The 17,863-nt window shown below is 38.8% G+C and overlaps 1 protein-coding gene across 1 annotated transcript; it reads left to right on the forward strand.

The window, feature by feature from the left end:
• The first annotated feature begins 11,982 nt into the window (after nt 1-11,982).
• ackr3a (atypical chemokine receptor 3a) lies at nt 11,983-17,363 on the forward strand. The gene is made up of 2 exons (XM_079253717.1): nt 11,983-12,110; nt 14,927-17,363. The coding sequence occupies exon 2, from the start codon at nt 14,996-14,998 to the stop codon at nt 16,163-16,165; it is 1,170 nt and encodes a 389-aa protein (XP_079109843.1). The 5' UTR covers nt 11,983-12,110; nt 14,927-14,995; the 3' UTR covers nt 16,166-17,363.
• The last annotated feature ends 500 nt before the right edge of the window (nt 17,364-17,863 follow it).

The raw sequence follows: 17,863 nt of genomic DNA on the forward strand, positions 1-17,863 counted from the left end.
TGTGAAGATTAATTCTGAAGGTCTGCTGGACCAAATCGTCCTTCTTTCCACCAAATGTACAGGTCATTTTTAAGAAATTTGCATTGTGTTTAGGATGCTGTCAGCTTTCAATGGTTTGGTAGGGCAACATTAAATGATAAAAAAAATATGAAGGAAACAGAAGAAGGGGATCTTGCTATCTTGCTTACTAATTTAAATTGGCTGGAAGTGACTCACCCACCCATGCATGAAATGGTCACATACATTTTTTTATTATACATGTGTATAAATCTTTTAGTAAGTTATTGGATCAAGAGTGTATAGGACATTTGTGCTTATTTTTATTTACAACACAGAATGGCATTTTGTAACACATAGCCATTGCAAGTGGAAGGAGGGAAATGAGGATGAGTGTTTCAAGTTAACAGCATATTCATTCAGAAGTCTTTAATCAAAGACGACAAAAGGTTCTTATACTGAGGACAGAGAGGTGTGGATAGTTTGAGTATGTGCTGCCCTTTGACTCAAACATGTGTTACATTCAGTTAATACTTTGGTAACACTTTACTAAAACATCTTTGTCACTGCCAGACAATCACATAATTTTGTAGTAGTTACTATAAAAATGGATTGTAGAGTTAGAAGATATAAATGGTTTTGGTTCTGATGCGGTGTTTTATTAAAGTTAATTGTGACCAGTGCTTTTGACAAGTCAAACATGCGGTGGCTCTCATAACCATGACAGGTCGCCTACCCTGGGAGAACAAATGGCTCATTGACATGTTTTGGGGAGGAGGGCTGCATGAACCTTAATGTAAGAGATTCTAAGTTAAATTGTCCTGTACAAGGTTTTCCACAATTATTGAACTTTTCGGCTTTCTGTTCCACTCAAGATTTTTCTCCTTTTCTGTGAAAAGTTAACATTGGAGTAATAGTAGGCCATATAGTTGCGTCTAAATGCAGCTTAAAACAGTTTGACAGCCTAAAACCTACATTCCTACAGCAAACAGATTTTAACATAAGATGTCATTTCTGTTGTGTCATGTTGCCTTGTCCAGAAAACAAAATGGAAATATGGACAAACATACATATTGCACATTTCTGGTGAAACTTATATACTTTGAATGTATATTTGAAACAAAACAAAACAAAACAAAAAAAATAAAACAAATGAAAAAAAATACAAACTTTCCAATCTTAACTGCACTTTAAAGCAGATGTGACTCTTCTAGGTGTTTTGATGAGGCTATAAATCAGTCTCTGTGTTTACGCCAGATGTCACTGGGTTAACAACAGGCCAGCCATTAAAAATGGTGACAGTGACCCCCCCACCCAACAGGCAGAGGTAGGGAAAGAGAAGGTAAAGTCAATGAGATAAAAAGGTCATTTGAAAAATTAGACAAATTATTTACATCATCCATCGTCTAGCTCCGTAAAGGCTTACACTGAAATACAATCAATTATATCATTGCAAAAAATGCCGCCTTTTGAGCTTTGCCTGTGTGTGTGTGTGTGTGTGTGTGTGAGTGAATCCAGCATACACATAAGGAATGAGGCCCGGTTCAAGGCTGTAATATTAAGATTGGCAGCAGGAAAGGTTTGTAATGAGAACGACTAGCACAAACTTTTATGCTTTAACTTTCAAACTGCCCCCTTTATCTTCCTATCACAGAGTGTCCATTGTATGTTCCCCATCACTATAGAGCTGAGGAATTCCCTCTGACATCTGAGCATGGTGATCCCCCAAACTGCACCACTCACAGCAGCCTCCTTCAAATTAGTTTTTCTTGCAGAGTGTAGTTTCCAGGTATCAAATAAACAATATTGTAGAAGAACTTTTATATAAGAAATTTACTCTCACGTGTTTAGTATAAAAGGAAACAAATGTTATGCTTTTATTTTCCCATAAGTTGAAGGCATTAACTGCTTGCATGGGTGTTTGTGGATTAGAGATAAACCTCCCAGCCCTCCTAACCCGATGCCTGTAATCACAGCTTGAACAGCTGGTCAGGAGGAATATAAAAAAGTTGTTGACTACAACAGCTGTGGAGGAACAGGACCACAAGCAGAGCCAAGGAGCCCTGTAGGTCCAAAAAAAAAAAAAAAAGAGAGAAAACATGGGAGAAAAATAATAACAAACACTACCTCCTTCCTCTTTTTATGCACTTCTGCAGGATACGTCTTTCATCTCTTGTTCAATTTATCCTCATCTCCGTCCTTCCTTTGTGTTAGTCGTCTCCTCTCACCGATGTGAAAATACACAGGAAACTTTTACCACAATGGGACTTTTAACACATCTTCTGCACTTTGGGGATTTGAATGCTCACTGGAGACGGATTTCTCATGGGACTGGACTGCAGTTTACCTCTTATATACACTTTCGCAGATTGCTCCTGACAGACACTTCGCTCTGCTGGTCTGGCAGTGATTAGGCCAAGGCAGGCCTGCACTTTGCAACTTTGTAGCTCTTACACGGAAGGCCTGCAGTCGTAGCTTTGACGAATGGATAGATATCACGCTATTTGGTTTCCATTTAAGCTCTGATGAATGGAGTGCCTGGTACTGTGAGGTTGACGTGATGCAGCAAAGCTGTTTTGTATTTACAGGTGAAGGCTGAGTGTGGCTTTAGTGTTTGGGGTGTCGGAGTGACAGGGTTAAGACTCCAGTCAGCCATTACGCTCCTCTTTAAATCCTTCTCTTCACTTTAATGAAAAGCAGATCTCCTCTATTTCCACCCCAAGATGCAGAGGGATGGAAGAAACAGACATTGTACAAACACAGCGAATCTTGTCCAGTGACGACTCCTTTTTTTGTTTCTTACTAGTTTCAGTCTCTTGTTTCACACATTCACTTAGATCTTTCGCCAGCTGTCACATGACAGTATAAACACTGAATGACAACAAATAGCCACATGAGTTTTTTTTTCTGTGTGTACTGGCTGTAACAAGCTCAGGGCAATAAATGAGGCTATGAAGGAGGAGTAGATGAATGGGAGTGCATGGTAGTGCCCCTCACTGTGCGCTCCAGGCACACAGAGCTCAGCTCCAGATGCTGCCTGGGTTGCCACATCCTGGTTGCTATCCCCCTGCAGTGATACATTCACTGGTGAGTATGCAAAACTGTAAATAGGAACCACCTTGGACAGAGAAACAAATGCTTAAGGGGATTTTCCATTGCACGCTGCACTTTTTATTTAGATTAACGATTTAGTGCCACGGGGGCATGTTTTTTGTTTTGTTTTTTTGACGGACAGTGTACTTGCAGTGTATTGCCATTTAGATCTTTTCCCATAAAACTGAGTCAGACTTCACTCTGCTGACATGTTTACCCAAATTATTTATTCCATCATCTTGTTTGAGCACTTTGCAGTTTGTTTATACTCGATGAAGCCCGCAGAGTTTAGTTTTCTCTCAGTGCTCGCATTCTTACAGAACGTTGACATTTGATGTTGAAGTGCAATGTCACAACGTCTAAATCTATTTCCCAACACAACTTAGAAGTTAACTTTAGTTGAAATATGAACTTGATCCATGTGGCAGTCAGCACAGAGGCTTTCATGTAAAGCTGCAGGATGGCAAAACACCTACAGGTAATGTGGTCATAAGAGCTATTCCAGCAGCCCTGATAGTCCATTTTTCATGCCGCTTGACAGGACAATAGGGGTGAAAGTTTCCCAACATATCTACGTATGAACTCTGTGTCGAACATTCAGGATGGAAAGGAAAGGTGTTGTAAGCACAGGTCGGGATTGTCAGGATATGATTACAAGATTAGAGATGCAGACTCCAGCATATGCAGAAAGACAGACACCTTCTTGTGAGTCTGTTGAAAGAGTCTGTCATTCACTAATCCATACTGGACACACTCACTGTCACCTGAGGCAACACTTTTCTTCAGCTATCACCCACCTTCTGCATGATCCCAGTGACCTGGCTTTGAATGTTTATGTATGAGAGGTTTAGCGGATGGATGAGTAGTGGTGGAGAAAGAGTTGAGGGTGAACACAGTGGCTTGGGGGAGCATAACTTTTTGAGTTCCTACTGCGTGCAGGGATGACAAAGTCAATGGTCTGCATACACTGCGGATGGCCATGGCCAAGAGCAAAGCGTGACAGCGCTGATAGATTCACAGGCATAAGAAAAGAGAGGAGATAGAGCCAAAAGAAAGCTTTTCTAAACAGCAGGAATAATTACTCCTTAGCCTTTTCAACACTTACACAGACATTTTTTAAATTAAGTTTTTTCAGAACATTCTGGCCTTTGGCCCACATACAAAGGCCAGTATGTTTAGCTCACTGGTTACTAATCTTTTGGAAAATTCCTTTCAGGAAGAAGATATCTGAAAGCTCTGTATGCAGGTAACAAGAGAAAAGCTTAGTCTTTACAATGACATGTGTCCTTCCCTGATTTGTCACACCCATCGCTCATGCAAGCAACCAAACTCTTCCTTTCTTTTTACACTCGCATACGCACAACCATGGTTTGTGATGTCATTTGATACCAGTTTTAGCATAGGATTCATGTCGGTTCATGTCGTTATGGTATCTGTTGCTATGTTGTTTGTTGTCATGCTGATTGAAGCACTTGGTTGCTCGTCACGGAAAGACTTGAGTATCACTCCAAGGTCTGCGCTGTTTTTTTGTCTTACTCCCTCAGAAATACAATGGGTTCAGATCAGATTTTTACACCAGTCTCTTTTTTTAGTCACGAACTGCTGATTTGTTTCAGACCATTATCGTGCATATTCTTTTAATTGTCATTTCAGCTAAAAGTTACCGACATTGTATGAATGGCAGACAAAACATTAATATGGACGAAAATTGTCTTCATTTTAAAATACATATGTATTAATGACTTAAATCCTTAATGTCCGTAATGGAAACAGTAGCCCTTCGATGGACTGGTGACCTGTCCAGGGTGTACTCTGCCTCTTGCCCAAAGACTGTTGGGATAGGCTCCAGTTCCCCCACAATCCTTACTTGGATTAAGTGGTTTCAGATAATGAATAAATGAATAAATGCAAACTGTTCAGTCGAATCTTATCTAAACTTTTTTTTTATTAGCCATATTTAGAAAAGAATTGTAAGGGAGCAGGTGCTGTCAAAATAACTTAATGGTTGGATTGAGCATTTCTGTTAGTTTCAACCAATAAGTTCAACAAAGCGTGATCAGTAGACATTGTTAGTGAATGTGACTTATAATTTGTTCTCACAACTAACATTGGCATGTAGTGGACAATGATTGGTCAAAACTTTTGCTTTGGCCACAAACCAGTTGCTTGCCCTGATGCATTGTGTTTTGATTTTGATATCATGAGAGTCCAGCTGCCTTCCAAGGTTAAAATGTAACTTTCTCATGAGCATTGTTATCATCCAGAGGATGCAGCAAAAAGCTGAAAAAATAAGAAAGAAATCCCAATGTAGCTGAGTAACCAGTATTTATGCAGTGTCTAAAATAGTGTCAGCTTGTTTGCATTTTTATTTATTTATTTTTAGTGCATTAAAAACCAACAATGCTGCTTAATGTAATGCATCATTAAAATCCAAGTGGTTTATTCAAAAGTTGAATTTTTAGGGTGTGTCTTACATCCAGAGGTGGCCATGTTGAATATTTAGCAAAAAAAATAAAATTTACGTCATCAGCACCAACTTCCTACGGAAGAGTATGAGGGCCAATGAAAAAAAAAAAATTCTGAGAAAAAAGTCAGAATTCTAACTTTAATCTCAGAATTCTGACTTTTTTTTCCTCAGAATTCTGACTTTAATTTCAGAATTCTGACTTTTTTCTCAGAATTCTGACTTTTCTCTCAGAGTTCTGACATTAATCTCAGAATTCTGACTTTTTTTTCCTCAGAATTCTGACTTTAATTTCAGAATTCTGACTTTTTTTCTCAGAATTCTGACTTTTCTCTCAGAGTTCTGACATTAATCTCATAATTCTGACTTTAATCTCAAAAAAATCCCCCTATTTCAAGTGATTAGTTTGCTGGTGATAAAGAATCTGTATCCTCAAAGTTTCACATACAAAAGCTGTGTATGCAGTAGTCCCAAAAATGTCTTCTGATGTGCAATAATACAGTACAGTTCTGTTGTACTTTCAAAACAATAGGAACAATTCTAAATTAATTATTTTAGTGTTTTCCTGCAAAAGGACACACAGATCTAAAATGGATAAAGTTGACAGCACCTTAACTCATAATCACTTACTCCGTGTGGCAAATGTAACTAATCTCTTTTAATATTACACTGTTTAAAGTCAGAAAACAAATTACACCAGTGTTTATGAATAACCAATACAGGTGCGTATGTTCATAAATTCTTGAAAGTTCATTCATTCATTTGTATAATCTTTTTGGACAGTGTGCGATATAATACAACCATTCATTCAGTCATTCAGTCATTAATTCATTCATTTTTTGAACCCATTTAATTCAAGTAAATGTCGCGGGGAAACTGGAGCCTATCCCAGAAGCCTTTGGGCGAGATGCAGGGAACACTGAGAAAAAAGTCAGAATTCTGTGATGAAAGTCAGAATTATGAGAAAAAAGTCAGAATTCTGAGATTAAAGTCAGAATTCTGACTTTTTTTTCAGAATTATTTCTTTTTTTATTCAGTGGCCCTAATACTCTTCTGTAACTTCCAACTCAGCTGGCTAGCAAGTTTAAACCTTACACAGAGTCAATCATCATGACAAGCTAAGCTAAGCTAATCATTAAAACTTTCACACACCAATAGATATAATAAAACAAGAAAATGCAATTGCCAAATTAAAAAATATGAGCAAATTAAGTAGATGTTTCAAGTTAAATTGTCAACTTCTATAAAGTGAAAAAAGATTTTGGTGCTGAGCAAGTCATATTCTTAAAAATGGCTTGTAGTGCTAAAAGCAAACAATCAAAAACATTTAGAATGATTATTTATGGGTCTGGGTTATATGGAGTCTGAGTGTTCCTACTTTTCTGACTCTATAAACACTTTTTGGGTTTTACTTAAATTCACATTGAGGTGTGAGAGATGTTGTGTCCATGAGGAATGCCTTCATTTCCACATTTCAAATCAGGGACACACACGGTATAATTTCCACCTGAAGGAACAGAGTCCTGAGGGATTCAGGTTACTCAATCACAAGGATTAAGAAAATACACAGAAACTGTCCAAAACTCAAGATGAGGTTGAATTCAACAAATACCTGCCAATCTTTTCTTCTGTCAGTTGTTTTAGTTGATTCCTCTCAAACTCAGACACTCCTTGGCAATGTCGATTCGCTGCATGTACACAGCTGCAACACATCCACAGAAGCATTGTTCTGTTTAAAACATAATAAATGAAGAAATAATTTAGAGAAAAATGAATAAGGTTACTGACAGGATCAGGAGGAATGTGAGGGAGCAGAAAAGTGCTTGAGGGTCCCTCAGAGCAGGAGGGGAGGTTGACTGATAACAATGTGGTTGAGAGTTTGAGAAGGACCCTTTTCAATGGACATTTGCACAAAAATAGACTGACGGACCCACCTCCATGACCCAGGACTAACAACAACAGAAGAAGTCATTTGAATTTTTCTTATCCATAACACTGTATCCTACTTGTTCTTCCTCACTGCCTCTCCTTTTACCTCTGTTTATTTATTGATCATTTTGTTTATCTTCTGTGATGAACTTGGCCATGTTGCCAAGGTCTTTGGGTTTTGGTTTTGGTTGTTTAAGTCTTGTTATGTTTAATTCTGTTTTCCCTTGTGTGTTTTGTTTTGCTTTCTGCTTCCTGTGATTAGTTCACCTGTTTAGATTTTGCTAACTCACTTCACCTGTTGTCCTCAGTGTACTTCTACCCCTTGGTTTCAGTATCTCCTTGCCAGATCATCGCTGTGTTTCCTTTCCATGTGTAAAGTGAATTTGTTTAAGTTTTTCCAAGTTCTGTTTATGTTTTTTTATTATTTGGATTAAACCTTGGATTCCTGTGGCTGCCTGCCTTATCAGCTTGCATTTGTGTCCACATCCCATACATACCTGAAAAACTGAGTCAAGTCAGTTTTATTAAACAAATATTCCACACAAACTTCTTTTTGATTAGGTCAGTCTAACGAAACACAGCCAAAACCTCGTTCTGGGAAGTATAGTGGGGAGTTCCTAAACAAAAGTAACAAAGGACCTGCATACTCTTCCAGACTTAATAGACATCAATAATGCATTGCCCATTCCAGTGAGTGAATTGCTGTATAAAAATGCATCACAACTTTTAAAACTAATGATCCATGGCAACTTGAGGTCAACAAATAACATGGACAACATTAGGAGATAATAAGGAAAGAACGGTATAAAAGCAATGCTGCCAGACATGGGACTCATGTCTTGATCCAACCTTGAAGCTGGGCTTTTTCTACCTTTTGTTAGTTTTTAATTTTATTTTCTTTCTTCTACTATTACACTATTTAACAATGTAATGTGTTACCTTTTGATGCATAGGCATCAATATACATATTAAATTACATAACAGTTATTGGATTGAAAACCCTGCACATCCATGAATAATGCATTACAGATATCCTGTATATTCAAAACATGTGCAGCAGTGTTTTAGGTTATTATCAATGAGAACGTCAAGCAATGAAGGTTGAACGAATGTTATGGCATTCACAAAACATTTTTTTAAATTGACATAACACTCAAAGACAGAGTGCATCTAATGCATCAAGCATCACTGCTGTAACATGTGCATTAGCTGTAAATGATGATATAATCAACAAAACAAAATGTCGCTTAAAATGGCCTGAAATCACTCAAAATATCATTCAGAAAAAAGTTTCATTCCGGATTACTTGTTATTCTATGAACAGATCTTGCAATTTACATTTTTTCACAGACAATATTTTAACCATGGACTGTCTAAAAATAGGAAGGAGCCTCGGTGACGTCACCCATAGGGTCTGGAAAGCTGAATTGAAGTTCATTGAGTGGTTCCCTCAGTCGATATCTTAGTAGTGTCACGTGAGCCGTCACTCCCAGAACATACAAAATTGGGCGGAGAAGTATAGCTGAGAGGGGGGCTATGAGCGTCGGGTGGATAATTGATATCTATAAAACTCTGTCCTTCCTGTAGCTAAGAGCTAACTGAGATAATGGTAACTAACCAGCTAACTGATGTAGGTGGGCTAAAGCTATATCAGCTAACATGGGTGTGCTAAACTCTGCCTTTTTGCAGCCAGATATCTGTACCTATCAATCAACAGGACATACCCCAAATTAGGCCAAATTTTAAGACTGAAACATTTCCAGACAGATCCATACAGAGAGCCTGCAGAAGTTTTCCATTTACTCAGTTATATAAAAACACATCTAATAGGTATAACTATGACCCATCAAATAAATGCTAAAAAACAAACAAACAAACAAAAAGTTTCTATTTAATTGTATATGTGGACGCATTTATTTGTCCGTTTTGATGTTTAAGGACATAATAAAAATAGGTACAAACAATTTATTTATGTATCAATAAACAACACAAAAATGAACTTTTATACATTTTAAGAACATTTGGTGTTATGTGAATCCATTTTAATTGAACTGCATCTAAATCTTTGCAGTTTTGACCCTTATATGAAGCTAATCTTTAATGATCAAGGTTAACAAGCTTAACATCTTAGCACTTGTCGGTCCAGTGGTAGAGTAATCCATTCCTAATCTCGAACTGGCCAGTTCAAGCCCCTGTGTCTGGGCAAGGCTTGTAATCAACAGGTCCAGCTGGAAAACTGTGATTAAACTATTGTTCTTATTTATTTGATTTTTTTTTTTTTTAACATATTTTGCTGATAATCCAAGGGTTGTAAAAAGTTTCCAGTCATGTTACCTTGGTTAGCAAAGGGAAATGGGGGTTTTATGACAGTTTTGCAGTAATTTTCCAGTTTTAGTTGCATCTTGACAAGAATGCTAGGACATTAGGATGACATTCATCATCATCATGTAGCTCCTGTTTCTTTATCAGAATGAGAACACACACTTTTATCACACTAGGCTGACAGAATAAAAAAAAACCCAGAATAAGTCAGCTCCAAAAACCTTTTCCAATAGAAAGAAAGTAGTTGAAACATCATACTGCGAAGAAAACAATGAGAATTTTGTGTCCAACTTTATTTAAAAACATGCGTGACCAGAATACTTCACCTGAAAAGAAAAGAAAAAAGAATTATTTGTTCAAACATTAAAAACATTAAAATATATGACTTTATCCTGTAATTATATGCACATAATTGTTTCAGGGCTTTGCATCACCCAAAATGCATCTGAAATGATCTTGCTAGTTTTAAAATCATTATCTTTCTTTCTTGCAGACATCCACACACACACACACACACACACACACACACACACACACACACACACACACCCCCCTGCTGTTTTCTCTCATGGCCTCCCTGTGAATGAAGACTGCAGAATAGAGGGCTGGCAGCAGTCTGTGGGACTACGGATGCTTATCAGAAAGGCTTACAAATCCCCCCCGATGCTCCTGATACGGAGGACAATGGGTATGCGTGCGTAGTGGGAGCTTTCATAAAGCCTCATTGAAACTGACTTTACTTCTTTGCTCTTTAATGAGGTCAGAGTAGCCTACTGGTTGTATTTCATCTCTAAACTCTTGGCAGACAATCATAATAAACATGTAAGTTTGGTGACCTGTGCGTGCCATATCTTTTTTCCATAAGGAAACATGCTGGACACAATGAACCTGGCAACATTAATACTTTACTCACTGAACATTACATCAATAAAATAATTTTCCTCACATATCAATCAAAGTGTGATATCATGATTTTACAAGACAAACGCCTTTGCTCCTTGCATTCCTAACTTAAAAACCCTACTTCTTGCTTCCTTTTGTGATCCTGTCTTTGTATTGAACTTGGGGTTAATTGCCCTGGTGGAAGCAGCTGTGAGGCCACCAGAGTTGCAGGTGAGCTTTCAGCAACTCTCTGTAAACACAAGCCTCCCACGCAGCTTTGTGCTGCTTCCAAAGAATGTTCCCTGAAATGAGACTGAATGTGGTTCAAATGACAATGAAGCAACATGGCTCTGGCGTGCAGCTTACATGTCCCTCCTTATAGCCTAAATACTTTGCCTCTTTACTTGTATGATTTGCTCGAAAAGGTCCCAGATAATGGCAAAATGGCATGAGATGAAAATGCAAACTGTTGTTCGTTATTCAGAGGGTGTTTGCAGTTAACTATGTGGAGAGTTTTTTTTTTTTGGGTTTAACCCGTTTTTCAGTTTTGGGTGGAAGCAAGAGACGGTTGACAGACAATGTGGTTTTACTGAATGTCTCAGATTTTGGTTTCACATGTAGGTACGTGGGGTGTGGCACTCAAAGGAGTACAGGATGCTGGCCCTGTAGGGTGGTTTAATGTGGGTTTATGTATAGCAAAATGTGTTGCTACATCCACTCAAAAGAAACTGTTGTGGTTTCCAATTGTCATTATGGCTGTAGGTGACTGTTGCTCAGGAGGAAGTGGAGATGTCTAACAAAGAGGTTGATATCTTGATTTCAACCTTCCCCTCATGTAGTAGCCAATGCAAAGTGCTTTGAGTGGTCAACATTACTTTTTAAAAAAGCACTGTATAAGTATAAAAGGCTTTATAAAAACTTTTAATAACACAATCAAATTAATTTGTTCAGGTTTCAAAGGAATAATGTCAATGTACAAATATTGTTAAAGAAAAACTTTGACGATAAAGATTTCCGTAGTTCATAAATAATCTAAAAAGTAATATTGTTAATGCAATATATTTGCATTAAAAAATATTATTAGATATAATAATATATTTCTGTATTTTATTAATATATTTATTTCAGTTTTTCTGCTTGCTGAAGCTATCTGGGCTGCGTGCTGTTGAGGGGATGAGGCGTCATGTCAGTGTGCTTCTGTTGGGACCAGCCTTGGAGGCGTAACTCCGAGAACATCAGCAAGTGCAGGTTAACATAGAAGCTCACATTCATTCCAGGAGGCGGAGTGAGGCACACGCAAGTTACTTGCTGTGGAACTGAGTTTATCTTTCAGCATCAACAATATTCGCAAACAAATCTGTTCTTCGAAGGAGACGAGGAGACTGAAGACAGGGAAGGAAAAAGTTGCCACAGCAGCTGTGCGGTAAGAATAGCGAAGTTTTCCAGCTTTTTAATACAGAGATGCGTGACATGCGAAACTCATTGCTCCCTTACCGCCCATAAAGAGACTTCTTTAGAAGAGACAAATCTATTTTGCATTTCGGAAAGAATAAACCAATTATTATGCAAAAATTGAGTTATAACAGGAATGCCTCAGTCGTATTTTTTCGAGTTTTTTTTTTTCCTGTGTTGGACGCTGTTTGTTTGCCTCTCCATTGAATCCTCTAGTTGAGCTACAGTGCGTTAAGAACTGATAACACAACACTAGTTCGTTTCCAGCTTGATACAAATCAACAATGGCAACAATGATATTTGTGCCCAGTAGCAGTCTGGCATCGCTCATGCCTTTCTGTGCTCATGCGTAATGACGCACAAAACGACACTTCTGTGTTTATCTACGCGGAAACATCATGTCCTGTCCAAACTTTTTCGTTTGTTTTTGTTTTTTTTTCTCTCCCTCAAACTAAAGCCTGTTGATCGAGACTGACAGGCGGAATTCCTGACAAACACGCTGCACCTGCACTATTCTTGACGGCAGCATTTGCACATGAAAATACCTTATTTGCTCTTTTTTCAGTGTATTGAAAAACAAAAGATGTTCTCGCCCTAATTGTGAATGGATGGTGGGTTAAGAGGGGACAAGAAAGAGAGAGAAATACAGTGGGAACGATGAGCTTTTTGTGCAGTGTGGGTTATCTGATGTGGGTGTGAAAAGATTAATTGGCTTGAAGCCTGCAGAGAAACCTGGCACCTCTAAGTATTTTCCATATAATATACGGGAATTAGACAAACCACTGGGGAGGATTATCTCTGCTCAGAAAATCTCTCAGTTTGAATAAATAGAACTTCCCGGTATCTTTTAATGATTTAAAGTGAAAGAAGATATAGTATAGCTTTAATAACAAAAGGTGAAAGTGTTACCATTACAAAGCAGAGGTTGTAATACCACCGTTAACATATCTTATGCTGGTAATGTGTCGGTAATGTATGCAATATAGATAGCTGCCAAGGCACATCTTTTTCTTTTAAATATGTATCTGAACATATATATATATATATATATATATATATATATATATATATATATATATATATGTATGTATGTTTTATCCAAAGCACATGACATGCACGAATGAGCACAACACAAGAATGAAATCGAACAGTAGAGGACATAATAGGTGGATGCAGGTTTAGCCCTGGGGTGCTACAGGCAGTCTTTAAATTCGTAGACATTGAAAATTAAGAGAAATGTAAACAGTAGACTGAGAAATACAGTCCAACCCATCATCAAATAAAATTTTCACACCACTTAGTGTTATACGACTGTGCCTTTTATTATTTGAATCTAATGACTGCTTAATAATAATAAAAACAAAATTTCACTATCTCTTGAGCTGCTTTTCTATTTCATGCTGCAGCAACATATAATTTTGTATGCTGCTTTGTAGGTTTAAAATCCCACTGTGAAAGATATCTGGCAATTGCTGCTTTCAAATAATTGTTGTTTTTTTTTTTTTTTTTAAATGTTTTTATGCCCTTGAAATGTGGTGTTTTAAAGCAAATGTTAAAAGCAGACCATCACTAGACAATTGCACATCCTAAAATACTCCTGGTGTGCTTTTTTAAAAAAAATTAAAATCTTTACTATTTTCCTTCATTCTTAGTGACTTTTTGCCAATTACCCTAATGTACAGCAAAAATCCTGCTCCAACACAGACAGATGTCTGACACGGTCACATTTTACTGCTCTCTGGCGTGCTGTGTCACCCAGTGGTCGGTGACCCTCTTTTTAACCTCACTCAGGCCATCTCGCAGGCGTCAAACCTCCTGCAGATCTCTGCACACAACTCACTCTGTGGGCGCACAAGCTAGTCAAGGACAACAGCAGGGTTAAGCCACTTGTGTTCTGGTTTTGATCTATCACCTCTCACCTCTGATCTTGCACACTGCGGCAGGCTGACAGTTAGCTGAGAGAGACATTGCAGCAATAAGCTGTGAACACAGGCCATGCAGAGGTGAACATTTCAGAGGTCCACCAAGCTCAGAGGAATCGCAGCGGGTTATTGGCGTGCCAAAGTGCTCTAGTCTGCTACTTTCATAATGTGGCACGCTGCTTCAGTATGCATACATGAGCAATGCATTTGAATTGGTGTTTTCCCGCATTATCAGATTCAGATGTTGTAAAATGACGTATTCAGGGATTTTCTTTGATCATCTGGGTGATGACAGCTGATCTCTCACCCTCTCTGCTCCTGCTCTGTGTGCAGGGAAGAGACATGGGATTTGTTGTGTTTTTCAATAACAAGCATGTTAAAGGAAAAATGTCTTTAAAGAGGCATCGGGTTTCCCACCCTGACCAGTGGCTTTATCTTGGAACGCCCAGAACGCTCCGGAAATACACTCTGTTTGGGTTTCACGATCCCACTTTCTTATGTCCAATGTGCACTCTGTGCCAAGCAGAGCTAATGTAAACATTTATTGTGCTGCCCCTGGAGTGCACATCAATCACAGAAAAGTCCACCATTTGTGACACAATAACAGAGAGCTGTTATTAGCTCATGAAAGCAGTGTTTTAACAAGTTAACCACATTAAGATTCTTCAGGATCTGGTAGCATACCATAAGTAAGCTTATGTTTTATTAAGCTCAGGGGGTCCCCATGTGTAAAATAAGCCACGCTTTATGCAACAGAAAATTGCTTCTTAAATGAGATGGTTATGTGAAAAACTGCTAACATTTAGAGGTTATTAAGACGAATGTATGTTACAAGAAATAATAAGTTAATGTCATGTTTTTCCAGGATCCATCCCAGTCAGAAGTGGTGTGTGTTACCTCCCCGTGGTCTGCGGTTCTCTCCAAAAGCTGAAACATGAGTCTGAGCACAAGTGAGCTGGAGGACTTGTGGGAGTCATTAAGTGACCTGAACTTCTCTGATACCTTCAGCAACATTACAAGTGTGGATGCGAAGGTGTGCGCCACGGCGTTCAACCGCAGCGCTCTGCTGTACTCTATGTGTGTTCTCTACACGTTCATATTCATCGTTGGTCTGGCTGCTAACGCGCTGGTCCTCTGGGTAAACTTTCGCGCTCAAAGAGACTCCACCCCTCGTCACGAAACGCACATGTACATCGCTCACCTGGCGGTGGCTGACCTGTGTGTTTGCGCAACACTTCCTGTGTGGGTGAGCTCCTTGGCACAGCATGGCCACTGGCCGTTTGGAGAGGTGGCGTGTAAACTCACACACCTGATGTTCTCTGTCAACCTCTTCGGCAGCATCTTCTTCCTGGCATGCATGAGTGTGGACCGCTACATAAGTTTGACGCAGCCTAGAGAGGAGGGAGGTGCGCGGAGGAAGTTCATTCGCCGTGGTGCATGTGTAGGGGTGTGGTTTCTGGCTCTGGTGGCCTCCTTGCCGGACACCTACTTCCTGCGCACTGTGAAGTCGACACATGGGGACACTATGTTGTGCAGGCCTGTGTACCCAGAGGACAACCCCATGGAGTGGATGGTGGGAGTGCAGCTGAGTTTTATCCTGCTGGGCTTTGTTCTCCCCTTTCCTGTCATTGCAGTGTTTTATGCCCTGTTGGCCAGCGCTTTCACCCGTTCCTCTTCTTCTTCTTCTTCGTCATCACCTTCTCCAGTGGAGCAGGAGCGCCGTGTGAGCCGCAGGGTGATTCTAGCCTACATCGTCGTTTTTCTGGCCTGCTGGGGTCCCTACCATGCCATTCTCCTGGCTGATGCCCTGTCGCAGCTGGGCATGGTACCGCTAACATGCGGCATGGAGAATGTAATCTATGTGGCCTTACACCTCACCCAGTGCCTCTCCCTGCTCCACTGCTGCTTCAACCCCATCCTCTACAACTTCATTAACAGAAACTACCGGTACGACCTCATGAAGGCCTTCATTTTTAAATACTCGACGAGGACGGGCTTGGCACGTCTCATCGAGGCTTCCAACATGTCTGAGACCGAATACTCTGCTGTAGCTGTGGAAAACTCAGCTGAAAGACAAAACCTAAATGATTCGAATGCAATATAAACTTATGACTCAGCTGATTTGCTCTGTCTCTTCACCAAAGCCAATCCAGCATTCTTTGTACAGAAATCTGCTTTTGCCATAGAAAACTTGAAGATTGAAAAGCACTTAAAGCAGCTTATAATAACAGCTAATATTAAAATCATATATGTATTCATTATAGTTGTAAAGCCAAACCAAGGCCTGTAAATTGTATGACATCATTTCCTTTACTGTGTAAGTGTGAATGTGTAGTGTGTGTATTTGCATGTGGTGTGTAATGTATACTGGTAGTACCAACGGAGTAATATCATTGTATCTAGTTTGTATTTATATACATTTTTAATATTGTTTGCCTTGTTCACGATGTAATGCAAAGTCTTCACACACTGATGTCAGCTCAGTGCTCCACATTGCACAATACTGCCTCATCATTAAGAGTCGAGCCACTGATGGGCTCTTTGCATTAGTCCTGCTGTCTCATGATGAATCATAACCTCATGATGCATCAGCTGAAGCCTTCAGAAAAGTTTGGTTTGTAAATCCAAGATGACATTGTTCCATTTGTTGATATAAATATTCGTGTTTTTGCTTCTGCTTAAATAAGAAGTCTGATATCAATCTCGTGTTGCAGGAAGCAGCAGGAAGTTGCTAATTAGTGTAGTTCAGCCAGCCAGGATAGATTACCACTTAATTTTCTTTCTGTTTTAAATACGGCATTGTCTGGAGGCTTCAGCTATGACTACTGGTCATGTAGAGCGAATATGTACATGCAGCTCTTGACTTTGCTGAAAGCTGACACAGACTGCTGTGTCTGTAATTTATACCAGTGCTAGTGGCGAAAGAGATTCACATGTCCATGTGTTATTAATCCTTCTATCAGCATGGAGGCCACAGCCAGCGCAAACTTTATGAGCAAATAACATGAATGAATAGCCTTACTCCTCTAATGCAGACAGCAGCTGTGGTGTGCAACATTGCTTGAGACCAAATTACACAAAAACATAAATGCATTCCTTTAAAGCTCAGCGTGTGTGTGTTTATGAACCAAAGCTTGATGCCAAGAGTTGATTATTTGTCACAGACATTGAATCTGCTTACTGTATTGTTTTGCATTGCTGGCACACAGTGCGATTGGTCACGTGATTAGATACACATGCTTGTAATCTGCAAAGATTTTAGTTTGTGATTAGAAAAGAATTGGAGACGGACAAGTTTCTACAAGAACAGCATTCCTTTGACATTTTAATGTGTAACGTGTGTTTTTTTTAATGTATTAAATACAGAGAAAATGTTTTGTTTCTTTGATTTTTGTCAAAATAATCTAAAGACTTAATATTTTCCAGAACTTAAGGTCAATTAAATCCTGTTTTTTTTTTGTTGTTTTTTTTAAAAATGCAAAATATGATAAGGCATGCACAAAGGTCTGGAGGGTGTATAAAATTTTAGATAAATTAGTCATGGTGAAAAGTGTCTTTTTAATTAATATGAAACTCTTAATAAGAGTGTTTTATTTTATTCCATGTTAGAAAACTTGCATTTTTTTAGACATTGGTTTTAGTTCTGCTTTTTCTTTTGTTTAACTTCTTATTTAGTTACATACACAGATAAAAAAAAAAAAAAAGAAAATTCCCAACAAAGTTCAGTCCATTTGCAGAGCTACAGTATGGAAGCTGATAAGCCTCAAACAACTTGGACTGACAGAAATGTGCATGCTACCTG

This window comes from Telmatherina bonti, assembly GCF_933228915.1.
Source record: "Telmatherina bonti genome assembly, chromosome: 15".
NCBI classification, from domain to species: domain Eukaryota; kingdom Metazoa; phylum Chordata; class Actinopteri; order Atheriniformes; family Telmatherinidae; genus Telmatherina; species Telmatherina bonti.